The sequence below is a fragment of the Archocentrus centrarchus genome, chromosome 1, assembly GCF_007364275.1.
Source record: "Archocentrus centrarchus isolate MPI-CPG fArcCen1 chromosome 1, fArcCen1, whole genome shotgun sequence".
Taxonomy (NCBI): Eukaryota; Metazoa; Chordata; class Actinopteri; order Cichliformes; family Cichlidae; genus Archocentrus; species Archocentrus centrarchus.
In genome coordinates, this window is record NC_044346.1 from 40,578,648 (window position 1) to 40,592,933 (window position 14,286).

Consider the following 14,286-nt stretch of genomic DNA (forward strand, 5'->3'; position numbering starts at 1 on the left):
ATTTACTAAGTGGATTCAATCCACCAAAAGTCACCTGATTTAATGAACCTAGAGTTAAATGTCAAATTAAGCAAAAAACTAATATGAGCTTCTGTCTGTGAGTGAGTGAGAGTGAATGAGTGAGTGAGTGTGTGTAAGCTGCTTCTTCATTGCAAGTGTTTTTTTTTTTTTTGTTTGTTTTTTACAAGGTCAGTGTCAGCTGTCTCATTTTTCATCCAATTGTAAAGTTAACTTTTGCATTTTGGTCTCAAACTCATCAAGAAATTCAAAATACACTAGAAAAATGCATTTCCTCGAGAAAATGCACTGTGAATGCTTGCTGCTGAATGATTGGAGCTGAAATGCCAGGAAATGCTTCAAAGAGCTTAAATCTGGCTGAAAAAGTTTAAAGTGCTGAAAAATGCTGAAAGTGAATTTGAAATTCAAAACAGCTGAAATTGTCAACGAAGTAGCTAAATTAAACTCGATTTGCTTAAAGGACAGAAAAATAGTCTGAAGAAATTTTAACTGCAGCTGAAGAAAAACCATAAAAGATATTGAAATGGGTGAAATAGGCCACCGTGACTGAGATGGCTATGGCAGCTGATGACCTTGGGCCAGTTTCCCTGTTGAGTTTTGTGTAAATTAAGTTCAACTCCTATGTGCAACCAGTAAGTGAGCACAGTGATGGTAAAAGTTAAAGATCTTTTTTCTTCATTTCAAGTTTTCCAAAGTATCAATGAATGTAAAAAATTATAAAGGTTAAAAAAAAAAAAAACCTTAAGAAATTAAAGCACACTGAATCTGTATCCTAAACATGAAGGAGAATGAAAGTGCAGAAAATTGTGGACAGAATGAATCTAACGTGGCAGCCAATGGGAGAAGCCACTGGAGCAAGGACTTATGGGACTGTTTATGCTGATGTTTGCTTCTTTTAGTTATCGGTGTTTATCAGTTATTCAGTGATGTTGTGCTGGTCTGTTACGTCCCCATCAGAGGCCTAGGGGTGTGGGGAGTAACATAAGGCTGGATGGAAGAACATGGAGGCTTTTTTAAGGTGGATTAAAGCTTTATTGCCCAGATAACATAAGGGAAGCAAGATTATAACTTCAGGGAGAGCCAAAGCCAACATAACAAACAAGACAGCCCCGAACTAGGAAAAGAAAACCCCATCAACTACTTAACTAAATCAAACCAAAAATACAAACCTACACCTCAGCTCCCTAACAAGCGACAAAAAAAACAGGAGACAAAGGTGGGTTGTCAAAAGAAATGGCAGCTCTCCCCTACCAGCTTCCGCAGGGCACTAAAGCAGACAAGAATCAAAAAAAGATTAACAAACAATTATCCACAAACAGATACATCTCCGAAGTGCCTGGTGCACTAATTACCACCCCATGGCCAAAGGCCCTGAGGCACACCTGCAGCCAGCTTATGTAGACCCTGCAGAGCAGCAATTGGCTGCAGGTCCCAGACTCCAGCCAATGGCAGCCGGACAGCAGGAGTAAGGGCTGGGGAAGGGCGGATCCCACACAGCAGGTCCTGGAAGCAGCATAGCACTTGTAAAAACGTCAACAAGGGAATGTAACATGGTCTCACTTTTATTGGTGGTTTGTGATGTCAATTACACTTTGTTGTTATTGAGGGTGGTTGATAAAGGGCCACCATGACTGAGGTGGCAACGGCAGCTGATGACCACAGGCCACTTTCTTGCTCAAGGTATTCTGACTTTCTGTGGGAAAAGCTGCAACTTCTGTGTACAACCAGTAGGAGAGCACAGGAATAGCCACAACCTGCAAAGGCGTTTCTTCAATTGTAGCCTGTCAAATATATCAATGAACATCTAAAGGTTTAATGTGCAAAAAAAAGCTGCCTGAAGACATTTAAACTGTAGCTGTAAAAAGAAAACAGTTAAGACATTGAAGAGCTTGCTGAGGACCAGTATTGGAGCTGAAGGCACAAACAAACTGAATAACCTGAAGTAAGACTGTGTATATGGGTGCAAACTGGAAAGTGATATTTTACAGTATTTCAACTTCTGTAAAAAAAATTTCAAATATTAGATAAACCAAGTACTTCCAATTGTCACTTATTGTTTATATGTTAATTAGAAAGCTAATGCTAACCACTAAATGCAGCTCCCACTTGTTATTTGAGTAATGGGGCCTAAGATGTAACTGGAAAACAGTAATCAGTTCTTTTTTGGATGTGTAGTTACATTTCTCGGGGTGCATGTCAGGTTTGGTTCAGAGAGGATTTTCAGTTATACACAAAGGATCAATGCAGAACTCTAAATCAGGCCTTATTAGATCGATAGAATGATAATTTTTGCATATTATCCAGAAAAGTTCCATTTATACATCAAGCATTTAATGTGTCCCAGAGTGCCGTTTCCTTCCACTGTGTTTGCAGAAATCACATAAAAAAACACACAACAAAAACATAATCCAGATTCCTCAGCTGCTAAAAGCATTTCCTACATTTGAATATCAGCCACCATGTTGTGAGCATAAACTATCACGTTTTTAATGCAACAATAGGAAGTGACATCATCTTGCTGGGAACTGTACAACAGCTATTTGAAAAAGACCTCCTTAAATCCTTCTGAGACCTAAGATCAGAATTTGGAATTGTCAATCAAGACTTTTATAAATACCTCCAGATCCGTAGCTCAATAAAAGCCCTAATAAGAACAGAACGTATGTCCTTGGAACTCTCAGAGATGGAAGAAGCATTGACCAACTCTGTCTCACAGAAAAGTAAGATATCCTCGATTTATAACATCCTTTTGGAACATTGCAGTTCATCCCTGTCTCCACTGAAAGTTGCTTGGCAAAAGGACATGAGCTGTGTTTTCAGTGATGACCAATGGAATGTTATTTGCCAGAATGTGTTTTCCTCCTTATCCTGCAACAAAATAATTGAACAAAATTATAAATTTGTGTACAGGGTGTACCTCACACCACTCCGATTGAGTAGGATATACCCTAACTTATCTTCTAAGTGTCGCAGATACAAAACTCACACAAGGTCAATCATCCATACCTTCTGGGAATGCGAAAAACTAAAACACTTTTGGAAAGAAGTACACAACTTCACTATTAAAGTTCTGGGACGCCCGATGGATGTGTCACCAGCAAGATACCTGCTCGGAACAGAGCTGGACAAGACACTGGACACCACTTCAAAGGAAAGGATCATGATAATATCATATATAGCAAAAAAATGTATTTTGCTCAACTGGAACCAACAGAGTCCCCCAACACCCACCCTGTTTAAGCAAATTCTGAACGACACACTACGTCTGGAGCAGCGTACATATAAGCTTAGAAATAAAGAGGACATCTTCCTGAACATTTGGGGTCCTCTTTTGGACCACTGACTATATACTGAACCCGCCTGAGCTGGACCTGATGTAGCTAAATTAACACACCCATATGCCTCGACCAGGCCCCTGTATGTATGTGAGGTTAGAATAACCCTTCACCACTTCATATTGTACTACAATTCCATGTACTTAGTACTCAATCCATATGCATATATGTATGCACGAATGTTTTTTTTCTTTAATTTATTCATTCGTCCGTTTTGTTTTTGTTGTCGCTTCTGCTTTCGACTTGTTCTCTAATACGCACGGCATTACATCTATGTTCATTACTAATCACCTTCCGGGAGGTGCTGTTCTGTTAAAATATGCTTGATAATTGAAAAATAAACAATTATTAAAAAAAAAATCATGCGCATTCACAGCACAGAGAAGTGGGGGCGTGGAGAAACATCTCAGCAATCCACTCATGTTAAAGGGTCGTTTTTGTTTTTTTTTCCAAATGGCGGAAATCTGTTACAGTGATGGAGAACTAATGTGGAGGAAATGCTCCGCTTACACGGAGACACCTGAGCTGCAGAGATGAAACAAAACATCAGAGCAACAAATTTGTGTCGAGGATTTTTAATAATCGAATTGCGTTACTCCTAGAATCGTTGCAGCCCTAAAACTTGAATTAAATTTTTGTTTGTGTATCAAATACATGAAGGTTGGTATTTACCTTTCATGCTGGGATTTTTTTGTTGAATCGGAAGCCTTAAATTTTCCTTTGATCTTCATTTTCCCTCTTACTTCTCTTCGTGTTCATGCCGGTTGTTATTTCGATTTATGCAGCACACGCATGACCATAGTGAGATCAAACGTACACGTTGTGAATAAAACTGTCCGTACTCTGTGGTAGATTGCAAACTGCGGCGTAAGCAGCGATAATAGCAGGGAACTAGCTGGGGCTGCGAGGTGCACTCCTTTGAGAGGCAGAGGAGCGCAGTATTTGTTGGATTTGAATCTGTATGTTTTGCATCAAATAAAAGCAAAGATATTAACAAATAAATTGGACAGTATTCTGGCAATTTAGTGATATTTCCAGAGCTGTGGTCTTGAAATAAAATCCCGAGTCCGCAATGTCCATGACAAGACCGAGACCATCAAAAAGCGGTCTCAAGACCAAGACCGATCTCGAGTACTACAACACTAGTGACTGGTCGCACCTATTGTTATTGACCCCCATGTCAGAGAGGTCACCTGTTGTTGACCCTCCCCCTGGGCTCAGATTTGTACACAAAGATGATTGGTCAAGAACTCTCAGGTCACCTGGTTGGCCTCCTTCTTATTGAGCGTCATGTGGAACCAGGAGCCTTTTGTATGAGTCTGTGGAGCTGTCAGTCTGTTCACATCTTGGCATGAGCTTGAATCACCTTGTACCGCACCAGAGTTTCTTTATTGGTAACTGATCAGTCCAGACTCCTGCAGCCCCAGTGATGTTGTTCAGGCTCCTGTTAGAATGAAACAGAGATTTTTGTTTGACCAGCAGAAAATTAAAGATTTAACTATCTCTCTCCTTTTGAGACATAAACTCTGCTTGTGTCTCAATAATTTAACTTAATTTAGCTTATTAATCTAAAGGGGCATACTGATTTTTATATTATTAGCTTTTTGGATTTTTTCCTTTAATTCAATTTCAATTCAATTCAATTCAATTTTATTTATATAGCGCCAAATCACAACAAACTGTCGCCTCAAGGTGCTTTGTATTGTGGGTAAAGACCCTACAATAATACAGAGAAAACCCAACAGTCAAAACGACCCCCTATGAGCAGCACTTGGCGACAGTGGAAAGGAAAAACTCCCTTTAACAGGAAGAAACCTCCATCAGAACCAGGCTCAGGGAGGGGCAGTCATCTGCCGCGACCGGTTGGGCTGAGGGGAGAGAAAGACATGCTGTGGAAGAGAGCCAGAGATTAATATCAATTAATGATTAAATGCAGAGTGGAGTATAAACAAAGTAAATAAGGTGAATGAGAAGAAACAGTGCATTATGTGAACCCCCCAGCAGACTAGGCCTATAGCAGCATAACTAAGGGATGGTTCAGGGTCACCTGATCCAGCCCTAACTATAAGCTTTATCATAAAGGAAAGTTTTAAGCCTAATCTTAAAAATAGAGAGGGTGTCTTTCTCCTGAATCCAAGCTGGAAGCTGGTTCCACAGAAGAGGCGCCTGAAAGCTGAAGGCTCTGCCTCCCATTCTACTCTTAAGTATCCTAGGAACCACAAGTAAGCCAGCAGTCTGAGAGCGAAGTGCTCTATTGGGGTGATATGGGACTATGAGGTCTTTGAGATAAGATGGTGCCTGATTATTCAAGACCTTGTATGTGAGGAGAAGAATTTTAAATTCTATTCTAGATTTAACAGGGAGCCAATGAAGAGAAGCCAATATGGGAGAAATATGCTCTCTCTTTCTAGTCCCTGTCAGTACTCTAGCTGCAGCATTTTGGATCAGCTGAAGACTTTTCAGGGAGCTTTTAGGACAGCCTGATAATAATGAATTACAATAATCCAGCCTAGAAGTAATAAATGCATGAATTAGCTTTTCAGCATTACTCTGAGAAAGGATGTTTCTAATTTTAGAAATATTGCGCAAATGCAAAAAAGCGGTCCTACATATGTTTATTTACACATTTGTTTAAGGCTTGATTTAATATCAAATTGTTTAGACATTCAAAATAGAGTCTGGAAGTCAGTACTGTCGCGCGGAACCTTGAAGCGGCAATTATCGATGGCCAAATTCACTCCTTATTCCCAAGAAACTCAAAAAACACAAAAACATCTGAAAATCAAAAACATTCCTGTTCGATCACGTCGGGTGTCACCAATTGAAGAAATTTTAAAAATATGTGCTGCTGCTTTTAGGTTTCTGCATGTTCGTTTATCAAAGAGAAATGAGACAACACAACAGAATAAGGTGTCCAATTATTAAATTTAATTAGCCATTTGTCACACAGTTTACAGATTAATCTGGGTCAGAACTGCATCTCATCCCCATGTGGGATGGCGTGAAGTACCGACACCTTCTAGTTCAGCTCACAGTTTCATATAGTGAAAGCTTATCTATCTTGGTTACATCATATACAAGACAAGAAAAGTGCAGAAAGGATTCCACAGCTGCTTCTCCCTCGAAGTGTTCATCTATCATCTGATTAGTCTTGTTGACCACTCCACTTGAGAATCCTTGCTTCTGTTATTGATAAAATGGCAACATAGCAGAAACATTCTGTCCTAAAACATTATGTGCTTCTGTGTCATTGTTCAGTTATGTTTATTTTCTAGTCTAAGACAGAGTTCCCCAGGCAAATAAATGTACCTATGGTAAGGGGAAACATATACCCTGAGTATATTTCTTCATCAGATAAAACTGAAGTTCTTGTACTCGGCCCCACAAATCTTAGAAACATGGTGTCTAACCAGATACTTACTCTGGATGGCATTACTTTGGCCTCCAGTAACACTGTGAGAAATCTTGGAGTCATTTTTGACCAGGATATGTCCTTCAATGTGTCACAGATCCGCTGTGTAGCGGGCAGAAAGGGGACCCCAAGGCAGATGAGGTAGGTGGAAAAAACAGACTTCATTGAATGTAGTGCAGAATGGAACTAGGAACAAAACCAGCACAGAAAACCAGGACAAAAAGGGAAACACTGAGGAACACGGGAGGGACACAGCACGGGAACACTCGACGCAGAAACATCAACGACACGACAACAGGCAGTGAAAACACGGAACTAAAATACAGAGGATAACGAAGGGAGTGGGAACAGCTGGGAGGCACAGTAATCATACAGAGACGACTAAAGGAAGCAAAACAAAAACCCGGCAGTGAGCAACAAAGGCAGGGAACATAAACCAAAACACAAGGAAGCACAGGGGCTAGACTGGAGCACGAGGGCAAAGAATCAGCAAACAAACAGAACAAACAAAAGCAATGGCACAAGGCTGAAAAACAGTCCAAAACAAGAACAAAACATGGGGACGAGAAGCAAAAACAGGATGAAACAAAAAGCGACGGCACAAGGCTGGGGAGCTCTAGTGTTCAATACAGGGGTCAAAAACAAGGAACAGCTCAGGAGCCAGAACAAAACAAAAACAGCAGGAGGAAAATAGTCCACAGTTCAGGGGCCGCACAGGCCAAGGGGCCACAAAGCAGAGTCCGAACGAGGGAGGCCGGCCGCACTCCCAGCGGCGGCAACGACGAGGAGACGACACCGGAGGCCGACGGCGCTCCCAGCGGCAGCGGCGACGAGGAGACAGGACTGGAGGCCGACTGCTCTCCCTGCGGCGGCGGAGATGGGCGACCTCGGGCTCTAGCTCAGGGCACTCGGACTGAGCGGGACCCCCTCATGGCTCGGACTGAGCGGGACACTCGGAAGACTCTGGCGGCTCGGACTGAGCGGGACCCCGTGGTGGCTTGGACTGAGCAGGACACTCAAGCTCCGGTGCAGGACCCTCTGGCTCGGAGCGCTCAGGCTGAATGGGGAACCCTCTGGCTTGGAAATCTCGGACTTAGCGAGACACTCGGAAGGCCTGGACTGAGCAGAGACCCCCAACGGCTCGGACTGAGCGGGACACTCTGGCTCGGAGCGCTCGGGCTGAGTGGGACCCCCTGGCGGCTCGGACTGAGCGAAGACGCCCAACAGCTCGGACTGAGTGGGACACTCGGGCTCAGAACGCTCGGGCTGAGCGGGACCCCCTGATGGCTCTGGTTGAGCGGGACACTCGGGCTCCGGTGCAGGACCCTCTGGCTCAGAACGCTCGGACTGAGCGGGGCCCTCCAACGGCTTGTACTGAGTGAAGACCCCCAACGGCTCGGACTGAGCGGGACACTCCGAAGACACGGAAGGCCTGGACTGAGTGGAGACCCCCAACGGCTCGGACTGAGCGGGACCCCCTGGCTGCTCGGACTGAGTGAAGACCCCCAACAGCTCGGACTGAGTGGGACACTCGGGCTCCGGTGCAGGACCCTCTGGCTCGGAGCGCTCCGGCTGAGCGGGACCCCCAGCAGCTCGGACTGAGTGGAACCCTCGGGCTCGGAACGCTCGGGCTGAGCGGGACCCCCTGATGGCTCTGGTTGAGCGGGACACTCGGGCTCCGGTGCAGGACCCTCTGGCTCAGAACGCTCGGACTGAGCGGGGCCCTCCAACGGCTTGGACTGAGTGAAGACCCCCAATGGCTCGGACTGAGCGGGACACTCGGAAGACACGGAAGGCCTGGATTGAGCGGAGACCCCCAACGGCTCGGACTGAGCAGGACCTCGTGGCTGCTCGGACTGAGCGAAGACCCCCAACAGCTCGGACTGAGTGGGACACTCGGGCTCCGGTGAAGGACCCTCTGGCTCGGAGCGCTCCGGCTGAGCGGGACCCCCTGGCAGCTCGGACTGAGTGGGACCCTCTGGCCCGGAGCGCTCGGGCTGAGCGGGACCCCCTGGCTGCAGTGCAGAGTGCGCAGCCTTCTCCTCAGACGAATGAGGTGGCTTAGCCGATTAAGCAGGTGAGTCTGAAGATGGAGGTGAGAACCGAAGAAGCGCGGGCACAGAAAACCAGGACAAAAAGGGAAACACTGAGGAACACGGGAGGGACACAGCACGGGAACACTCGACACAGAAACATCAACGACGTGACAACAGGCAGTGAAAACACGGAACTAAAATACAGAGGATAACGAGGGGAGTGGGAACAGCTGGGAGACACAGTAAACAGTAATCATACAGAGATGACTAAAGGAAGCAAAACTGAACATGAGAGACAGAGACCAAATGACTATCAAAATAAAACAGGAAGTCAAACAGGGAAACAAGGACACAGACCTGACACATGGAAACACAAGGAACTAGAAATCACAAACTGAGGACAAATACAAAAGTTTACTTCTAAGCATTTATTAGCTTTAGCTAAATATGAAGACCTGTGATGTGACTAAGCTAAGATAAGATAGTGTTTTATTTGTCACATGCACAGTTATACACAGTACAATGCACAGTGAAATGTATTTTGTACCTGCAACCATATATACACACACATATAAATAAGAAGAATAAAAATAAAAAAAAAGTAATTCACACTATACACTATACTCTATATACTATACACTATACACACTTTTATAAATTATAATATTTACATTGTGCAATAATGGTCCAGTTAGGGCTCAGAGTTGAGCAGACGGATGGCTTGTGGGTAAAAACTCTTCTTCAACCTTTCAGTCTTAGCCCTCAGGCAGCGGTAACGCCGGCCTGATGGGAGCAGGGAGAAGAGAGAGTGTCCGGGGTGGCTGGGCTGTTTTAGGATCTTCATGGCCCTCAGCCTGCACTGCTTGGTGTAAATGTCCTGCAGGTTGGGGAGGGTGGTTCTGATGGTCCGTTCAGCTGAACGAACCACCCTTTTTAGGGCCATGAAGTCCTGCTTGGTGCAGTTTCCCATCCAGGTGGTGATGCTCCCACGCATGATGCTCTCGATGGTGCAGGTGTAAAAGTTCCTGAGCACCTTGAGTGGGAGCTTGAAGTCTCTCAGCCGCCTGAGGAGGTAGAGACGCTGTCTGGCCTTCTTCACAGTGATGTTTATGTGATGAGTCCAGGACAGGTCCTGTGAGATGGTCACTCCCAGGTATTTGAAAGTGTCCACTCTTTCCACCTCAGCACCACTGATGACAAGTGGATGGTAGTCCCTCTGCTGCTTCCTGCTGAAGTCCACGATCAGTTCTATGCAAATATTTTGTGTTTGTTTTCTGTACATTTGTTTTCAGGTATTCTCATTTAAAAACTACCAACATTCAGCTTTATTATCATATCACCTTTTTACTCAGAACACAATACAATCTTAGGGAAAAAGAGAAAACCACAGACACCAGAAGACAGCTCTCTAAGGTATGCTTTATTGTCCTTGATAACAACATAAATATAAAACAAAATATGAGATTCACATAATTTTTGTACTCAAAGCATTCAGCCCTCATGCTCAGATAGACAGAGGCATTGTCATCCTGTAAGAGACCACACCTCAGGACAGAAGTGATCCATCCTAGGATAAACGTGATCGCTCAGAACAACTTTGCATGTATTTACAGTGACACAAGTGGACCCAAAGAACAGAGCCACTGTATCCCCTGACTGTAAAGGTTGAAGGTTCAGGTTTTTCCAGAAGTCTGCCACTGTCCTGTAGTTCTACAATGTTTCTAAAGCTAAATATACATTTTGTGTAAGGTGCCAAAGTTAAAATAAAATCCACATTAATAAATATGTTTCACAATGAAAAGAAATCAAATTTCTGACTGTTCAACAAATTCAAATGTTGACCCGTTGTTGGCAGCAGATGAAAAAGGTTTTCAAAGTTAATGCAGCCCATCAAAACGAAAATATGACTGTATGAACTAAATTCCATTCACACACGTTTCAGTCAGCGGTGAACTAATGGAACAATGCTGTTGTCTACAGAGAAAGTATACTTGTATACTATTGATTCAAATACATTTCTGGCTCTAGTTTCCTGGTTGTTGAGCCTCCACGTGTTCACTGTGTGGAGTGTCTTTCAGTGCTGAAGGCAATGCATCAAGAACTGATGGTGTCACATTGTTCTCCAATCAGTTCCTGATGCAGTATCATCAACATGAAAAAGGTCTGGGCTCAGTGCAAAGACCAGTCTAGAAAGCACTTTGTCATGGCTAGTGTGTGGCTGAAGCAGGGAGACCCCAAAATGCTGGACTCGGAGATGATGAGCGTAGTGATTTTATTGAAATGAAGATAATAAAAAAAACTGGGCTGGGCAGAAGCCAGAACTAAACCACAAAAGACGGAGCACACACACGACTGAGGCAAAGATGATGACACAACAAAGAACAGAAGAAAACTGGGGCTTAAATACACATAAGGTAATCAGGGCAAGAGGAAACACCAGGGCACAGCAGGTGAAACTAATAACAGAGGAAGCAAAACTAAACACAAAGCACGGGGAACACAAGACTGTCAAAATAACACAGGAAGTGACTAGACAAGGTACACGTAGACTTGACACGGGGAACAAGGGACTAGAAATAAAACAGAAATACAGAATCAGAATCAGAATCAGAATCTTTATTGTCATTGTACACAGAAGTTGCACAACGAAATTTAAAATGCATTCCTTTCTAGGTGCCTCAGACAATAAATAATAAAATAATAAAAATATGAGTGATAAAAATCCATCCATCCATCCATTTTCTTCCGCTTATCCGGGGCCGGGTCGCGGGGGCAGAAGCCTAAGCAGAGAAGCCCAAGCTTCCCTCTCCCCAGCCACCTCCTCCAGCTCATCCGGAGGGACCCCAAGGCGTTCCCAGGCCAGCCGAGATACATAATCTCTCCAGCGTGTCCTGGGTCTACCACGGGGCCTCTTCCCGGTGGGACATGCCCGGAACACCTCACCCAGGAGGCGGCCAGGAGGCATCCTAATCAGATGCCCGAGCCACCTCAACTGGCTCCTTTCGATGTGGAGGAGCAGCGGCTCTACTCTGAGCCCCTCCCGGATGGCCGCACTCCTCACCTTATCTCTAAGGGAGAGGCCAGCCACCCTTCGAAGGAAACTCATTTCTGCCGCTTGTATTCGCGATCTTATTCTTTCGGTCACTACCCAAAGCTCGTGACCATAGGTGAGGGTAGGAACGTAGATCGACCGGTAAATCGAGAGCTTCGCTTTTACGCTAAGCTCCCTCTTCACCACGACGGACCGGTGCAGCGTCCGCATCACTGCAGAAGCAGCCCCGATCCGCCTGTCGATCTCCCGTTCCCTTCGCCCATCACTCGTGAACAAGACCCCGAGATACTTAAACTCCTCCACTTGAGGCAAGAACTCGTTCCTGAGCCGGAGATGGCACTCCACCCTTTTCCGGCTGAGGACCATGGCCTCAGACTTAGAGGTGCTGATTCTCATGCCAGCCGCTTCACACTCGGCTGCGAACCGTTCCACTGCGAGCTGGAGGCCCCCCCCTGATGAAGCCAACAGAACCGCATCATCTGCAAAAAGCAGAGATGAGACTCTGAGGCCACCAAGGAAGAAGCCTTCCGCCACCTGGCTACGCCTAGAAATTCTGTCCATAAAAATTATGAACAGAATCGGTGACAAAGGGCAGCCCTGACGGAGTCCAACACCCACAGGAAACAAATCCGACTTATTACCGGCTATACGGACCAAGCTCTCACTGTGGTTGTACAAGGACTGAATGGCCCGCAACAATGGGCCAGACACCCCATACTCCCGCAGAACCTCCCAAAGAACACCCCGAGGAACACGGTCGAATGCCTTCTCCAAGTCCACAAAGCACATGTAGACTGGTTGGGCAAACTCCCACGCACACTCGAATATCCTTGAGAGGATAAAGAGCTGGTCCAGCGTTCCACGACCAGGACGAAAACCGCATTGTTCCTCCTGAATCCGAGGTTCGACTAACGGACGCACCCTCCTTTCCAGCACCCTGGCATAGACCTTACCGGGGAGGCTGAGGAGTGTGATCCCCCGAAAGTTGGAGCACACCCTCCGGTCTCCCTTCTTAAAGATGGGGACCACCACCCCGGTCTGCCAATCCAATGGCACTGCCCCAGATCTCCACGCGATGTTGCAGAGGCGTGTCAACCAAGACAGCCCTACAACATCCAGAGCCTTCAGGAACTCAGGGCGAATCTCGTCCACCCCAGGGGCTCTGCCACCAAGGAGTTGTTTAACTACCTCAGTGACCTCACCCCCAGTGATGGTCAAGTCATCCCCCTCATCCCCAGACTCTGCTTCCACTACAGAAGGCGTGTCAGTGGGATTCAGAAGGTCCTCGAAGTATTCCTTCCACCGTCCGACTATAGCCTCAGTTGAAGTCAGCAGCACCCCCCCCCGCACTATAAACAGTGTGAGTGAAGCACTGCTTTCCCCTCCTGAGTCGCCTGACGGTTTGCCAGAATCGCTTCGATGCCGTCCGAAAGTCTTTTTCCATAGCCTCACCAAACTCCTCCCACACCCGAGTTTTTGCTTTGGCCACTACCCGAGCTGCATTCCGCTTGGCCTGTCGATACCTGTCAGCTGCCTCCGGAGTCCCACAGGCTAACCAAGCCTGATAGGACTCTTTCTTCAGCTTGATGGCTCCCTTCACCTCCGGTGACCACCATCTGGTTCGGGGGTTACCACCACGACAGGCACCAACCACCTTGCAGCCACAGCTCTGAGCAGCAGCCTCAACAATGGAGGTGCGGAACATGGTCCATTCGGACTCAATGTCCTCAGCCTCCCTCGGAATGCTGTCGAAGTTCTGCCGGAGGTGGGAGTTGAAGATCTCCCGGACTGGGGCTTCTGCCAGGCGTTCCCAGCGCACCCTCACAATACGTTTAGGTGTGCCAGGTCTGTCCAGCATCTTCCCCCGCCACCTGATCCAACTCACCACCAGGTGGTGATCAGTTGACAGCTCAGCTCCTCTCTTCACCCGAGTGTCCAGAACATACGGCCGCAGATCTGATGATACGATTACAAAATCGATCATCGACCTGCGACCTAGGGTGTCCTGGTGCCATGTGCACTTATGGACATCCTTGTGTTCGAACACGGTGTTTGTTATGGACAAACTGTGGTTTGCACAGAAGTCCAATAACAAAACACCATTCGGGTTCAGATCGGGCAGGCCGTTCCTCCCAATCACGCCCCTCCAGGTCTCACTGTCATTGCCCACGTGAGCGTTGAAGTCTCCCAGCAAGACTATGGAGTCACCAGATGGAGCACTCTCCAGCACCCCACCCAGCAACTCCAAAAAGGGTGGGTACCCTGAACTGTCATTCGGCGCATAAGCGCAAACAACAGTCAGGACCCGTTCCCCAGCCCGAAGGCGCAGGGAAACTACCCTCTCGTCCACCGGTGAAAACTCCGACGTACAGGCAGCAAGCCGGGGGGATACAAGAATACCCACCCCAGCTCGCCGCCTCTCACCGAGGGCAA

At 46.3% G+C, this 14,286-nt stretch overlaps 1 protein-coding gene across 1 annotated transcript; it reads right to left on the reverse strand.

Annotated features, from left to right (window-relative positions):
- Positions 1–7,693: 7,693 nt before the first annotated feature.
- Positions 7,694–10,367, reverse strand: LOC115778493 (basic salivary proline-rich protein 2-like). The gene is made up of 4 exons (XM_030726539.1): positions 10,347–10,367; positions 8,316–8,825; positions 7,923–8,256; positions 7,694–7,836 (listed from the first exon to the last, which is right to left on the reverse strand). Exons 1-4 carry the CDS (start codon positions 10,365–10,367, stop codon positions 7,694–7,696), a joined length of 1,008 nt encoding a protein of 335 aa, XP_030582399.1.
- Between the last annotated feature and the right edge of the window lie 3,919 nt (positions 10,368–14,286).

Excerpts from the sequence above, each read along its gene's own strand:
- LOC115778493 (XM_030726539.1), bottom strand. The coding sequence starts at position 10,367 with ATGGATCACTTCTGTCCTGAG. Across the intron at positions 8,826-10,346 it reads TGGATCACTTCTGTCCTGAG|CCACCTCATTCGTCTGAGGA; the intron begins GTGTGGTCTCTT and ends TAATCGGCTAAG. Across the intron at positions 7,837-7,922 it reads CGAGCGCTCCGAGCCAGAGT|GGTTCCCCATTCAGCCTGAG; the intron begins GTCCCGCTCAGT and ends TCCAAGCCAGAG.